General features: G+C 44.5%; 1 protein-coding gene across 1 annotated transcript in view; it reads right to left on the reverse strand.

The window, feature by feature from the left end:
• grid2 (glutamate receptor, ionotropic, delta 2) overlaps positions 1–13,887 on the reverse strand; it is a 418,695-nt gene that overhangs the window by 78,485 nt on the left and 326,323 nt on the right. Inside the window, exon 11 of the mRNA XM_034541936.1 lies at positions 10,892–11,204. Within this exon, the coding sequence (XP_034397827.1) occupies positions 10,892–11,204 (313 nt within the window). The remainder of the gene's footprint in view (positions 1–10,891; positions 11,205–13,887) is intronic.

Genomic DNA, 13,887 nt, shown 5'->3' on the forward strand with positions numbered 1-13,887 from the left:
GGCGTTGTCGAGGTGGTCGCGTCGCCTGTTGCGGCTGTAACAGAAGTTCCATCGGATTTGCGCTTCAGACCAGTCACAAATCTGTCCATCTTTGTACATACTTCCTTCTCTTATCTTTATCTTTCTCTGTCGCTCCGTATCTTTCTCGCTCTGTGTCGCTGTGTGTCTCTCTCTCTCTCTCTCTCTCTCTCTCTCTCTCTCTCCCTCTCTCGCTCTCGCTCTCGCTGGTTTTGCCACAGTCGGTCTGTGACATGAGCCGCTCTGGTGGCGTGGTTGGAACACAGTGCATGTCACGTCGGTTATTTTATATTGTTTTACCGGTGTATGTGTGCGTCTGTGTGTGTGGGTTGGTGATGAAGCCGCGACCCCCCTGTAGTACCACCGCGCCCCCCCTAGGGGTCGCGACCCCCACTTTGGGAACCACTGCTGTAAGGCATGAGTTCACGAATGTACAACAGCCTCAAATCGATGTTGAACGTTAAAGCTCCTCTTCACAGAAAGATGTACAAAACAAAATGCAAAAAAAATGAAATCTACAGTAACTACGAAGCTTCCCGATAATAAAAAAATAAAAAAATCACCCTCACAGACACAATCCGATGACAGATTAGATCCAGGGCTATCTCATCTGTAATCCTTTTCTCTGGTCCACCACACGCAGCACGGTGGATTCGTCCGGCAGCTCCGGCCCCGTCGTCTCACTGGAGGTGACGTGCATGCAGGCCGTGTCTCGTTCTATCAAACCAACATGGCTGCCTCTCTGAGGGCAACTTCTGACAGATGGCTCTCTCAGCAATCTTCAGCGCTCGCCTTTCGCTCGGCACACATACTAGTCTGGGAGGACGCGCGTGTGTTTCTATGCTCTTTCGCTTGATCGTGATTGTGTCGGAGTCGCTCGTATTCAATTTTAACACTGTCATTCTCAATATTTCACATCTCGCAACCTGCATTCTCCCCCCCCCCCCATCTCTGTCACTCCTCTCAAACATCTCGTCTCGCTCTTCTTCCTCCCCCTTTTCTCTCAACCATTAACACGCTGCATACGCTAGATTTTGTTGGTCTGCTAGTTGAAGTGTGTTAGTGTCTTTTCTTTTCTCCAGAGGTTTTTACAAACACGCGCAGATGAGGACAAATCCTCATCAGAATGTTTAACGTTTTTTTTGTTCTGAATTAAGTAAGAGCCTAAGTTTTAGGATCTATTAAAAGGTTTCCATTGGAAAGTGTAGCAGAGCTTTGATGAACGGGTGACTGTTGTCTTCTTTGCCATTGTTCTTTGTCTCTTTGCCCTCACCCCGGCTGCCCGTAACCCTCTTTTCTTTCTGTTTCACATTATTATACTCAGTAGCTTTATGAGAGCAGATTTGAATTATCAGCACAGAGTTAAAAAAATATTGATTATATTGATTATGGAAACTCTGTTAAACGGCATGCTGTCAATTAATGCTCCAGTTGGCTAAAAGTAGGCCGTGACTCTTTGTAAAAAGTTTGAGTAATTGCATTTTGCAAAAGTGGTCCTCATCTTGAGAGGTATTGTAAAAAAGAAGAAGGATGGAGCTGGGCAAAACCTCAAGAGAATAGTTTAAACAAGTGCTCTCTCTCTGTCTTTGTTGCCCCTTGTTGTAAAAAAAAAGAAATTCTACACTTCTAAGCAATACTTTCCAATCAGTTCCTGATGACCAATACGATGCAATGTGTCATGCTCTCAGCCTCCCTTTCCCCATACAGGCAACGTATTGCTGGTAAGTGCACACACACTCGGTCACATATGGTGTGGCAGATTGATAGTCTCCCTCACACCACAGAACATCACACATACAACCACACGCAATCTTTCTACTGTTTCATGGACGCAAGACAATCGTTACCGGCCCTTTAAGTCAATTTCTTATTTTCCTTATGTTCCTTGGAATTGTCATGAAAAACGTTGCTTGCTACTAAACAATAAAGACAATTAAGAACTTATTTGGTACAATACTCCTAAATGTTCACTCAAACTTGATGTGTGTAAAGTCCCCAAACTGTCTGCCGGCTTAGCAGCTGCTGAATGGCGTTGAGGTACAGCAGTGTGTCTACTGGTAGTTCAATTATCTGTTCGTTTTTTAGCAGTGGCCGAGAGGTTCTCAGCGGCGTGTTATGGTAGCGCCTCTGGCTATTAGCCAAACACGCCGAACACTCGGCGGGAGGGGGGGGGGGGGGGGGGGGGGGGGGGGGGGGGGGGCAGTTGATGTCGGCAGTTGAAGCCCCTACCAGCTAGGGGCCAGTTAAGAGTCTTGATTTAGGAGTCAGCGGGCAGTCAATGGCTGTAAAAAAAAAAGAACAGCCAATAAAAGGTGTTGTGAAGAAGTCGCAACCAAGAGAGGCCCTTAAGCCTGCTGCCAAAACCCGGGCACCACAAATATACTGCAGTTTGCTGCAGCAGCAGCCGAGATTAGCCGTGGACAGACGCAGAGGTGCACACTCACTCACTCGCTCACGCAATGATCGCATGATTCTCCTGGCAGAGACAAAAAGAGAGAAACATATTTTTCTCAAACCCTTGAAAAATAAAGAATGGCACCACCGATGTGGCGAATACAGGAGCCAGATGTTCATCTTCACTGCGCAACAATAAACCCATTTAGACTGACAAATGTATGCAATGAATACATGTTCCGACGTGGATGAATGGAGGCAATTGCGTTGACATTTATAGATGCTAACTTAATGTCACTCCAGAAGGGAAAACATACGGACACTGGACATTAAACACAGACTGACTTCCAGACATTAACAGCTCAAACTATTGGATCACATTCAGACTTGGGAAGTGATCGTAATCCTTATTTGCATTGGAATGTTGTGTAATGTGACACATTTATGCTCAGCACCAGCGTTAAAATGAGGTACAGCGGTATGTCATCACGTGTTCCTCTCGCCAACCACATTGTTCCTTGCCCTGCGTATACACCTCTCTGAGTCACTCGTCCTCCTTCTACCTCGCAGTCTATTTAAATACAGCCTTTCATGTTGGGTCGGACACTGTGAAAGTTCAAGCTTTTCTATTCTGTCTTTCTTTCCAACCTTCTTTATTATCATGCAGTTATGTTTCAGCAGCCACTTTAGACTGTCTGAATGCTAACAAGTGTTTGAAGGCTTGGTGTGTGTGTGTGTGTTTGTGCGTGTGTGTGCGTGTGCATGTGTTGCCTTGTCAACTTAAATGATCACATTCATCTTGCAATTATCTGGATTCACTCAGGGTTACTGAGGGAAATCAAGGCTCCATGTATTGATATGCCTTTTGTTGATGAACAAAAGGAACCAGCAGACCTATTCTTTATCTATTGTCTTTTGCTGGTCGAAGGTTGCATTGTTGTCCGTGTCTTATTGATCCAGAGTCAGCGTGTGTCTCATCCATTATGTCGAGTTTAAATATACATTGAGAGCTTTTTTTTTTTTTTTACAGTTTTCAGGCACAAGCGCCTACATATACCCATTAGAAACCGCAAACAATTTAACATGAATTCAAATGCTGGGAAAAGTTATTGTGCAAAAACATCTATCAAGAAGCATCCATCCATCCATCCATCCATTATCACCCGCTTATCCGGGGTCGGGTCGCGGTGGCAGCAGGTTCAGCAGGCCGACCCAGGCCTCCCTCTCACCCGCAACACTTTCCAGCTCATTCTGGGGGATCCCGAGGCGTTCCAAGGCCAGCCGGGAGATATAATCCCTCCAGCGTGTCCTCGGTCTTCCCCGGGGCCTCCTACCAGTCTATCAAGAAGCAATTAAATATATTGTTTATTCCAGCTGCACTCTTCTCAAAGCCTGACCTTTCCAGCACATTCACTGGGAAATAAACGTAACTCACTGGGTCTGTTTATCTGAGGCAGTTAACAACAGAGGGCCCACAATAAATATGCTTGTATTACAATCAAACCCTCCTCATTACTGTCCCTGCCAGCTACAGCTTCTCAGACTCCCTTGTGAAAGAATCTGGGTAGAACAAGACCCGTCGATTGCAGTGTGCTTCAGAGCTGCTGTGCCAGATATATATTTTATGGGAGCTTCTGCCAGCATCACAACAATCTGAGTGTTTTAATATAAAGTCTACACACTGTATCCCTCTCTCTCTCGCTCTGTGCGGCTCCACCCCCTGAATGTGACATTTGCTGTTGCCAAACAGCAGGAGACATTTTGTCCTGGCAACCTAACTAGCATGTTTAAACATGTAATGGCCTGTAGAGAGAGAGAGGACACTCTTAGTTAACAGCATGTGAGAGTCGACACATACATCACACCCTCACATGTATCAGGCGAGCACGCTTGGTATTATGAAGCGCATCATTTCGCTTCATAATACCAAGTGGCTGCGGGAAGGTCATTCAAGTTGAAGGCCAAACGTGTTCTCTTATGACGTCAAATGAAAATACATTTCCATTGTCCAAATGCTTAACGTGCCTCTTCCTACAAGGATTTGAATATCGCTTTGTTATGCATACGATCAATATTCTCAAATCAACAACGGATCACTTTATTTAATAGAGCCTGAGCACTGACCAGTGGTCGACCAGCGAAAGGCCCATATTTTAAGGGGTATTTAACACAATGACTAATTTACTCAAATACTTTGGGGTCCTTTAAACCAAAAATAATGCAACTTAATATATATGTAATGTAATGTAATGATATTTTTCAGTTTGATAATAAAAAAGAACATGACAAACATACTTCTACTAGTATGCACTTACTTTCCACCTGCGCAGGAGCATGTGGCTAAGGTGAGCAGATGGACGGGTGGAAGGCAAAAGGGAGACGCAGGGATGTGGCTGAATTAGTAACAGCTGGACTTCTTTGAGTAGTAAGAAAGTAACAAAGCAGTGGACAGGGAGGGTAAGTGAGATCCCTGGGAATGGAGAGAATAAGGAGGATGGAAAAGGAAGCAAATGTGACAGAAACGAGAGAGCACATAGCGGTAGAACGAGCGAAAGAGATCAAATGCATTTAAAGGAACTGCTGGGAGACGGTCTCTTTTCACAGTGGCACATCTCTGCAGCCAGAAAGAGACTGCGAGAGGGGCAGGGGGGAGAAAAGCGGGAGGATAGATGGAAAGATTGCGGGGGGGGGGGGGCAGTCAGGAGGGATGGGCGTCCTAAAGTTGGGTCCACTTCACAGCAGCACAACACAGTCGTTAGAGAGGGATAATGGATTAGAGGGAGACATAAAGAGCGGAAGAGAGGGAGAAAAAGAGGAGGAGAGAGCAGGAAAATGACGATAACGTTGGGTTCCCAGCAGCACGGCACAGCAGAAGCAGAGATAATGATAGAGGGAGAGACACATAGAGAGAGAGAGAGGGAGAGAGGGAGAGAGGGAGAGAGTGCTGCATGTGAACGCAAATCACATTGAGAAAACTCAGCAGTAAGTCAAAAGAATTGGAGAACGGAGAGAACTAAGGGATGAAGGGATGTGAAAGACAAAAGGATGGAGGAAGGAAACAGAGAAACAATTGTTTTTATTTCTCTATGGCGCCACAACAAGGCTGTGAAAAGAATCTCTCTCTCCTACACAGACATGTAGAGCGGGGGATGGGGGATGGGGGGGGGGACAGTTGTAGAAAAAAAAAAGAAGGTGCGAGAGGAATACAAAAAAGAGAGCAACAGATGGAAAGACGAACGTGTTGATGATGGCCTGTGGCGCCGATTCTGATGCGTTTGTGTATCTGAGCGAATTCATTTTCTCCATACAGTGAACACAAGTCCTTCACAGCGTGCGTCTGCGCGTGTGCGGCTGCGTGCGCATTTCCCACAAAAAGCTAGCGCTAATTGAGAGGCAGCAGCACTGGCAGTGGGGCTGGCATGCTACGTTAACACGGGTACACACAAACCCGCAAACGCACAGCCTGCCTTCGGCACGGCGTCTTTCTCCCCACCCCCCCACTGGCTGGGACCGCAATTAAGGGGAGAACACCGGAAAGCGCGACGGCGAGAGCGTCGGGGGAAGGATTTCGCGAAAGACAAATATTCGGTGTGACACCAGAGTTTTGCTTTTGTCCTACTTTGGCTCAAGTGCCGCTGACAAAAAAAAACGTCGGAGTCAGGACAGGGGGGGGGGGGGGGGGGGGGGGAGGAAGTGAGGAGACGGCGAGACGGATCGGGGGAGACAGGGAGGTATCGAATACAGGAAACGGGACGGGGGTGAAAGTGGTCGCTCTCAAACTGCGCTAGCTTTTTTTTCCCTCACCCTTCAACAAGTCCGACTTGCACAACCGTCCCTCTCTCCCGCCTACACGGGTTACACGCCAGCTGATAGGCCAGCTTCTGTCGCCTGTCTGCACATTTCAATTACAGCAGAGTTCACAGTCCATTTGATAGCGGTGGCCACTTTAGCTTTTTCTTCTCTCTCAAAGTACAGCTTTGACGCACAAAAAGGAGTGCCGTGGTCGTTGCAGTTTTCAGTTCTTTAACCTGTTGTAGATGCCCTGTGGCTGTGGAGCAGCACCCGGGGGACCCTCAGACACTGTGGTTGCTGTGTAAAGCGGGTCCAGAGGCCTTTCTCTACAGCGAGACGTTGTCTTTGAACTGCCGAAATTATCTTTACACTGCTTCAACTGCCAGTGCTTGTCTTCCTGGTGTTCTTCCCTTTCTTTTTTGTTCTTCCGTTTCTTTGTAGCATTTAGAGGTTCATACAAACGCAGCAACACTTGTTTGATTTACCTTTTTGGTTTTATTCTGTCTCCAATATCCGTGAAAAAAGACGTTTAATCCACTTCACAAGGCTGTAATTTGAGGAGCATTGCCATCTGTTATGATGCATAACACTTTGATTTGTTGTTGTTGTTATTCTTCTCCTGCTGGTTTACAATCATCCACAACTTCGGATGTAGTCGGCACTTCCTTCTCAGCACTTCTGCTCAGCTTGTTGAAACTTCAGTCTGAGGTACTGCAACTTTCTGCAACTCATCCAAACTGCTGCAGGCATACTTGTTTACTGTCCTCCTGAATTATTGCATGCCCCCCCCCCCACCGCCCCGACTGCCTATGGTGGCTCATTTTAAAATCCAAAACCTGGTGTCCAAGACTGCAAATGAGTGCACATCCGCATCCCTCCAGGCCATGGCCTGTACAGACTCTCCATGCGAGACAGTCAATGCCATGCACTTTGCTAATGTTGTCTGCTTGGCTCCCCTAATAATGTGACCTGGTAATCACTCATCCCAGCCTTGACTCTTTTCCCTTCTGGCTCTGAAAAATATTGGAATGACCTTCCCACCTCAGCCACGGCCAAAGAGTAGCCCAACTCAAGCTCAAAAATTAATCTCCTTCGGAAACATTTCACATCCACTATAAATCCTATCCTCACAACTGCCTGGACTTCATTCCGTCTCCAGCTTTGATTTAACTTCACCTGCAAAGTTTCCCCCTCAATGACCCCGCATTCCTGTCTATTTTCACCGGTGAAATACCCCAAATCAAAAAGAAGATCGGTGGAGCGCGACCAAATCAAGACTGATGGGCAGACGTGTGCCGACAGATGGTCCCTCCCATTGGTCACCTCCACTGCACGTTTCTTTGTTCAGTTAAAGTTGGGTGGTTGGTTTCAGCAGGAACAGCAACTACCTGTGTGCTACCTGTCAATGCAACACTGGATTTTCAATAGCTTACTTGTTATTTTTGGATCAGACGTTTTGAGTGTACAGTGTTCACCCAAAGTATTGTTTATTGCTCATTAAGTATACCGTATATCCACCTTATATATTATATTATACCCTTTACCCTATGGATGTATGCTTGTAAAGTTTGCATCGTATACATTTCTCCATTTCTTATTCTTTTTTCAAGAATTGGAGGTAAACAATCAATCCCTTTTGCCAATATTAATATTGTCTCAACATCACTAAACTGAGGTTATTATGTGTGCATGTGGTAGTAGTGACTTTTAATCTTTTTTTCTGTTTTCCTGCACATCTTGAAGCTAATTCTCAACACAACTGAGAACATTTCCTTCTGTCAAAGTTGCTCGAGGTGTTCATTTGTTTGAGGAGACGCATCATTAATGTTGAATAATAAAACCAAATCACAGGACTTCTAGAAGGCCTTTGATGTAGCAGTTAACAAAGCAGATTTTGTCAGATGCACTCCCATTGTGTCTCCCTTACCTCTCTCTCTCTCTCTCTCTCTCTCTCTCCCCCTCTTTTCTTTCTCACTCTCCTCGAGACCAATTAAACATAGTTTATGGCGTATAGATATTTTGCCCACTGTTCCCGTCCCCTCTTTAGCTTCCTCTTTGTGTCTCTCCCTCTATTGTCTCTTGTACGTGCACCCACACAATTGACACCCAGGGACAGACGGAGAGACCGAGGGGTGGAACTGTACACAGACAGACAATTGGCTGTTGCCATGGTGACCCTGATGAGGAAGAGAATGACCTCCTCCTCCCGCTTGTATGCCTAAACAACCAATCATGTCGCAGTTTACATCCACGTCTGTCCAAAATGTCAACACTAGAAGGCATATCAGTGAAAGTTTCATAATTAGCATATAATGGCTGACGTGTTTTGTGAGGTCACAGTGACCTTTGACCCCTTAATTCTAATCAGTTCATCCTTGAGTCCAGTTAGAACGTCTTTAGTCGAATTTGAAAAAGATTAGCTAAAGTCTTGAGTTATCACGAAAATGGGATATACATGAGGTCACCGTGACCTTGACCTTTGACCTCCAAAATCCAGGTCCAATCCAGGTGAACGTTTGTGTTAAATTCCCTCGAGGCGTGTCTGAGATATCTCATGTATGAGAGTGGGACTGAAGGACGGACAGACAACCTCAAAACATCCCTCCGCAGAGGCTTAAAGAAAAGGAAGAGAGGGGAGAATGGGGGGAGGAACAAGACTGGAGAAAAAAAAAGAATAGAAGGGGCGAAACGACACGAAACAGCATATAAATGGATGAACAATTTGAATATAAGACAGGGAAGTGGAGAGCAAGAAAGGGTAAAATGAGAAAGGAGGAATAATTGAAAAAAAGAAGGGTTCAGCACAATCAGCGCAATCAATGATGCACACATCCCCTCTTTCCCATCCTTCCCCTCTCACAGTCAAAGTGACACAGTCCAAAGATAAATGCTGGCCTCGTGTTTAACTATTCACTCCCAACAGTGATCTCCAGCTCCCTCCTGCTGCGGGTGTGTGTGTCGTCTGAATCAATGTTCCCTGAGGGTAATACTTCAGGGGGAAGCACAATGGTCTGGAACTCGAGGGAACTGCTGCATGATAATAATAATAATATATGCATGTCTGTGTGTTTGTAAGTTTTTATGCCACGGACTTTATTCACTTTTTTGTTTTAGTTTTTTTAATGTTGCCCAGCTTGTCAGTCAAGATATAGTTTAATTATAAAATGTATAGAATTAGTCAACGTGAAGAGGAGAAATCTGCTTTTCAAGCGGGTTGCTGGGACGTAAGCGGTCCACAATCCTGACGACCTTTATCCCGGTGAAGGTCAGCCCACTTGGCCCTGCGGTAGGAGTGAGTTCATGCTCAGTTAATTCTCTGAGAGATATTTCTGGCTCGCCAAATCAGAAAGGAATTACCAGGGGGCCAAAGCCACAAAGCTCTTTCTCACGTGAACGTGAAGCACCTGATTCCACGCACAGACACTGGACACAGACACATTCTCAAAGAAATCAATGTCACTCTCTCTCTCATGAAACGATTGTGAATATCAAACAGCAATTAGCATGTGTTATCATCATCATCATCATCATCATCATTACCCATACTAGCTGCAGCACAAGATGGAAGATTATTTACCAAACGGTGGAATGCTCATCAATTTCTTATGCAGGGCTTGAAATGTTTCATAAGGAGCTATTCAAAAAATAACCCCACTACATTTTGCTTAACCAGTTCATCCTAAAAAAAAATCACCCTGTGCTCGTTGCAATATAGCAGTTATTCTTTTATTACGTTGCAAACCACAAACTCAGCCAATGAATAACAACATATTTAATGTCTCTGTCGTTCTAAAGTCAATGGAGATTTTTTTTTCCCCCTGCTCCCATTGCTCTCTCCTCTCCCCGTCATGGCTCTGTTCCTGCACTGATGGATTTTAAATCCTTCCCTGGGTGTCAATTGTCTGATCTCACACCTGAGCACGGCCCGGCGGATTCTGGAAAATCTTTTGGTTAGAAAACTCAGGATGAGGTCATTATCCCCCAATCAATCCATGTGGAACAAAACCTCTCCTCCATTTTGTTCTCATTTGACTATTGTGCTCAAAGAAGAAAAAGGTCAATCCACAATTATGACACCCAAAGGACAGCTATTATCAGATGTTTGACATTAGATTGCTTCAGCAATAACACTTGTTTCTTCTATGCTTCCCCTCCCTCCCATTATCTCTCCATCTTTTACCTTTGAGATGGACCCTGCAAACGCGATTTGTCGCTGACGTTCATATCCCCACGGCAACATATTAAACAACAACCCTAGTGTGCACCTTCTGGTTGCCAGCTGGGGTGAGACTCATAAACTATACAAATATGCAAATATTTCTGGGAACCCCTGAATTATAGGTATTGACTTACTCCATTAAAAGGTAACAAAAGAATGAGCAGCTTGAACCAGCGGGTAAAAGCCAACCACAGATTCACTCTGGAGCTTTGTCCACTTGCTGATTAGCTTTTCCGTCACTGTGTGGTCGCTCCACATAAGTGATGAGTGATGATTGAGAGTTTATTTTACGCTGTGAAAAAGCCTTCGAATGCCTTCTCACGTAGGTATCCTTAGAGCAAGTAAACACAAATACTTGGAACTCTTTTTCCTGAACTACGATCTTGTTCTGACAAAAGAGTTGTGGAGAAAATTGCAGCGTGACTCATGCTCATTGTCAACATGTTATATCCCATTTTCTCCCCTTACCTTGTTGCACAAAGGAGCCGTACACGAACCACATGGAATTGTACAGCGTGGTCGAGGACACCGAGCCCATGGGGAGCCGGGGCGGGTTGAGCCAGTTGAGCAAGTACACCAGGATGCCGACGAGGAGCACGGTGCCCGCGATGCACGCCCACAGTGACAGGTCGAAGGGCGCCAGGCAGGCGAACATGTCCACGGTGCGCTCGGCCTTGCGCAGCAGAACGCCCACAGAATAATCCATGTAGCGTGTGGTGAAGTCCACCACGCTCTCGCGCTCGGACGTGATCGTCAGGGCGGAAAGGCCCACATCGGCTCGCTGCAAGAAGAGGAGTTTCAAGTGTCAACACTGGGAAGATGCGTGTGTGAGGAACACCATGTGACAAATGCAATGGGTAAGTGCTTCAAGTCCTGCCTCTGTTTCTTCCCACTACTCAAAAAGATGCATGCATAACCCATTAGATACATTTCACCGTTACATACGAAACATCTGTGCTGATGATCGATAAACCAAATGAGTTCTCCGGGAAAAGACTTAATGATATTTCTAGTTTTTCTTTGATGGTAAATGCTAAAATGTGTTATTATATTACAAAGCTTTCAGAATAAGTGGTGCCTTTGTGCAGACAAGCGCTTGGGAGATAAACCATCGATGGGAAATGATGTTGTGAAAGCTAAACTCGACAAAACAACGGCACACGGTAATGACCATTTTGATGCTTTTAATCCTTCCCTCCTCCCCCTCTCCCGACCAACACCGTCATAGCGGAAGCGTAGCAACCACTCGAGGTGACTGTGGCTCAGTCCCGAGCAGGGTCGTACCTTCAAATCAGAGGATCGGCGGTTCAATCCCCGGCTCCGCTAGCCCATGTCGATGTGTCGATGTGCAGGTTGAACCTTAGCCCCTCCCATCAGTGTGTGAATGGGTGAATGATGTCATGTAGTGTTAAAGCGCTTTGAGTGGTTGGAAGACTAGACAAGTACAGGTCCATTTACCATCTAACACCAATGACTCAAATTATTAAATGTTCCCCGTGTCGAGAAATGTGAACTTTGCGTCGCCGCCCTATGTAGTACCTTTACACCTTGTGTGTTGCTTTACTTGTAAATGGATATTGAAGATACAACGAGGGCCAGAAAGCAAAGGGTTACCCAAAATAAGCTCACATATGGATATTCCTTTTCTATTTCTCTGTTTTGCCTCTGTACTGTGCACAAGTATGTAGGTACTGTCTTGTAAGCCCCATGTAATACCCAGCACGGACTGCACATCTTTAGACGTGCTTGTTAATCGTGCATTTATTCAAAGCCTTTCTCATCATTTGGAATGCATGGAATTTTATGAGACAGCAAATGACTGCTTTAATTATTACATGTAAAGACTTTATTTGAGAAAAAAAACTGTCAGTGAATATGTCTGCCAAGAAAAATAGGCTGAGCTTAGCTTAAATGCAGAAACAATAATGACTAATTAAAATGTTTTCAGTCCCCAGTGTTTGGCTACCAGCTGTAGACATCTGCTTGTAACACAATAAGGATTTAAGATGCTGTTGTGAGTGTGCACATTTGTGTTTGAACATTGGTGACAAATATATATGTATATATATATATATACATATATATTATATATATTATATATATATATATATATATATATATAATAATATATATATTATATATATAAACTAGAAGCAACTGACTGCAACTAGTAAGGGGATTCTGCACACTTGCATGCTTACAATATCCAAGCACACATTTGATTCCACTGTAGGCAAAAGAATATATCAAATCTGCTAATTTCACAGTTGAGTGAGGAAACAAAAAGCCTAAATGTGCAGAAATTGTCCCGTAAACTGCATAAGAAGAATATTTGGAGAATGCCTGTTGGTTGAGACACAATGCATGCAAATATGCAAGTGTGTGTGTGTGTGTGTGTGTGTGTGTTTGTGAATAGAGATGAATTACCATGGTGACTGCTGCGGTCAGTCAACATGACAATTCAAACTTCCAGAATGCACTCTGGCTAATAATGATCTGGTATAATTAGGTTTTTGGAGAGATAAACCATGTTGCTGACAGATGGGGAAAACAAAATGTTTATTTACAGCCGGTGCTTGTCTCTGCTCACATAAATATTCACACATGCATGTGCTTGAAGTATTTCTATTGTGAGTTGTTGTATTGTCGTAGACAAGGTCAAGGGAAGGAGAACAGTGTTGAAAAAACACATTGAAGCCTGACACACCGCAGAAAGAAATTAATGAAGGACAACTTCTGAGAAAACATTGCTGATAATAAAAAAAAGAGACATCCTTGACCTAAGTGTGAACCAAATATAAGCTTAGCGCGATTCCAGGAGAACATCAAAAGAGATCGCACACACATATGAACAAAGTCGGTAATGGTAATTAAAGGCCAGCTGGGTCTTTATTGTATGCAAATGTCAGAGGGTCGTTGGATGAGATATATATTGTTTAATCAGGGGCTAAAAGTGTGAGTAATCTGTGCTCTATTCTGTTAGAGGGATATCTCGCGACACAACAGCGTTTTGGTTTCACAATTTCTCTCGCTGACCTTGCATTGACCTCTATCGGCTTTAACTCTGTACCATGAAAACATATTTCTTTAATCCTGCCTCTACTTATATAGGTTTTGAAAGGGAAAAAAAGACCCCATTGTTGTCATTACTGTGCCGTCCTAGTTGCATCCCATTTTTAGCAGTCATAAATTATTTGGGGGGGGATAAAAGAATGTCGTGACTGTAAGAAACTGAGGTGAGCTCAAGTCTTATTGTTGGCGGGCCCCCTCATGACAACACTCAATGAATGTTTTAAGGAACAAGGCCCCAGAGGGACAGTGAAGGTCTGAGTAACCATGAGCTAGTCACTACATGCAGATATTTCCATGCGTTTCCATAGAGTTTGTGTTTCTGCAGCAAAATAAAACAAGCTTCGTCTTTTCTGCAGCAAAAGAAAAGCAATGAGCATGAGAGCCAACACATC

The sequence above is a fragment of the Cyclopterus lumpus genome, chromosome 9 (genome assembly GCF_009769545.1).
Source record: "Cyclopterus lumpus isolate fCycLum1 chromosome 9, fCycLum1.pri, whole genome shotgun sequence".
NCBI classification, from domain to species: domain Eukaryota; kingdom Metazoa; phylum Chordata; class Actinopteri; order Perciformes; family Cyclopteridae; genus Cyclopterus; species Cyclopterus lumpus.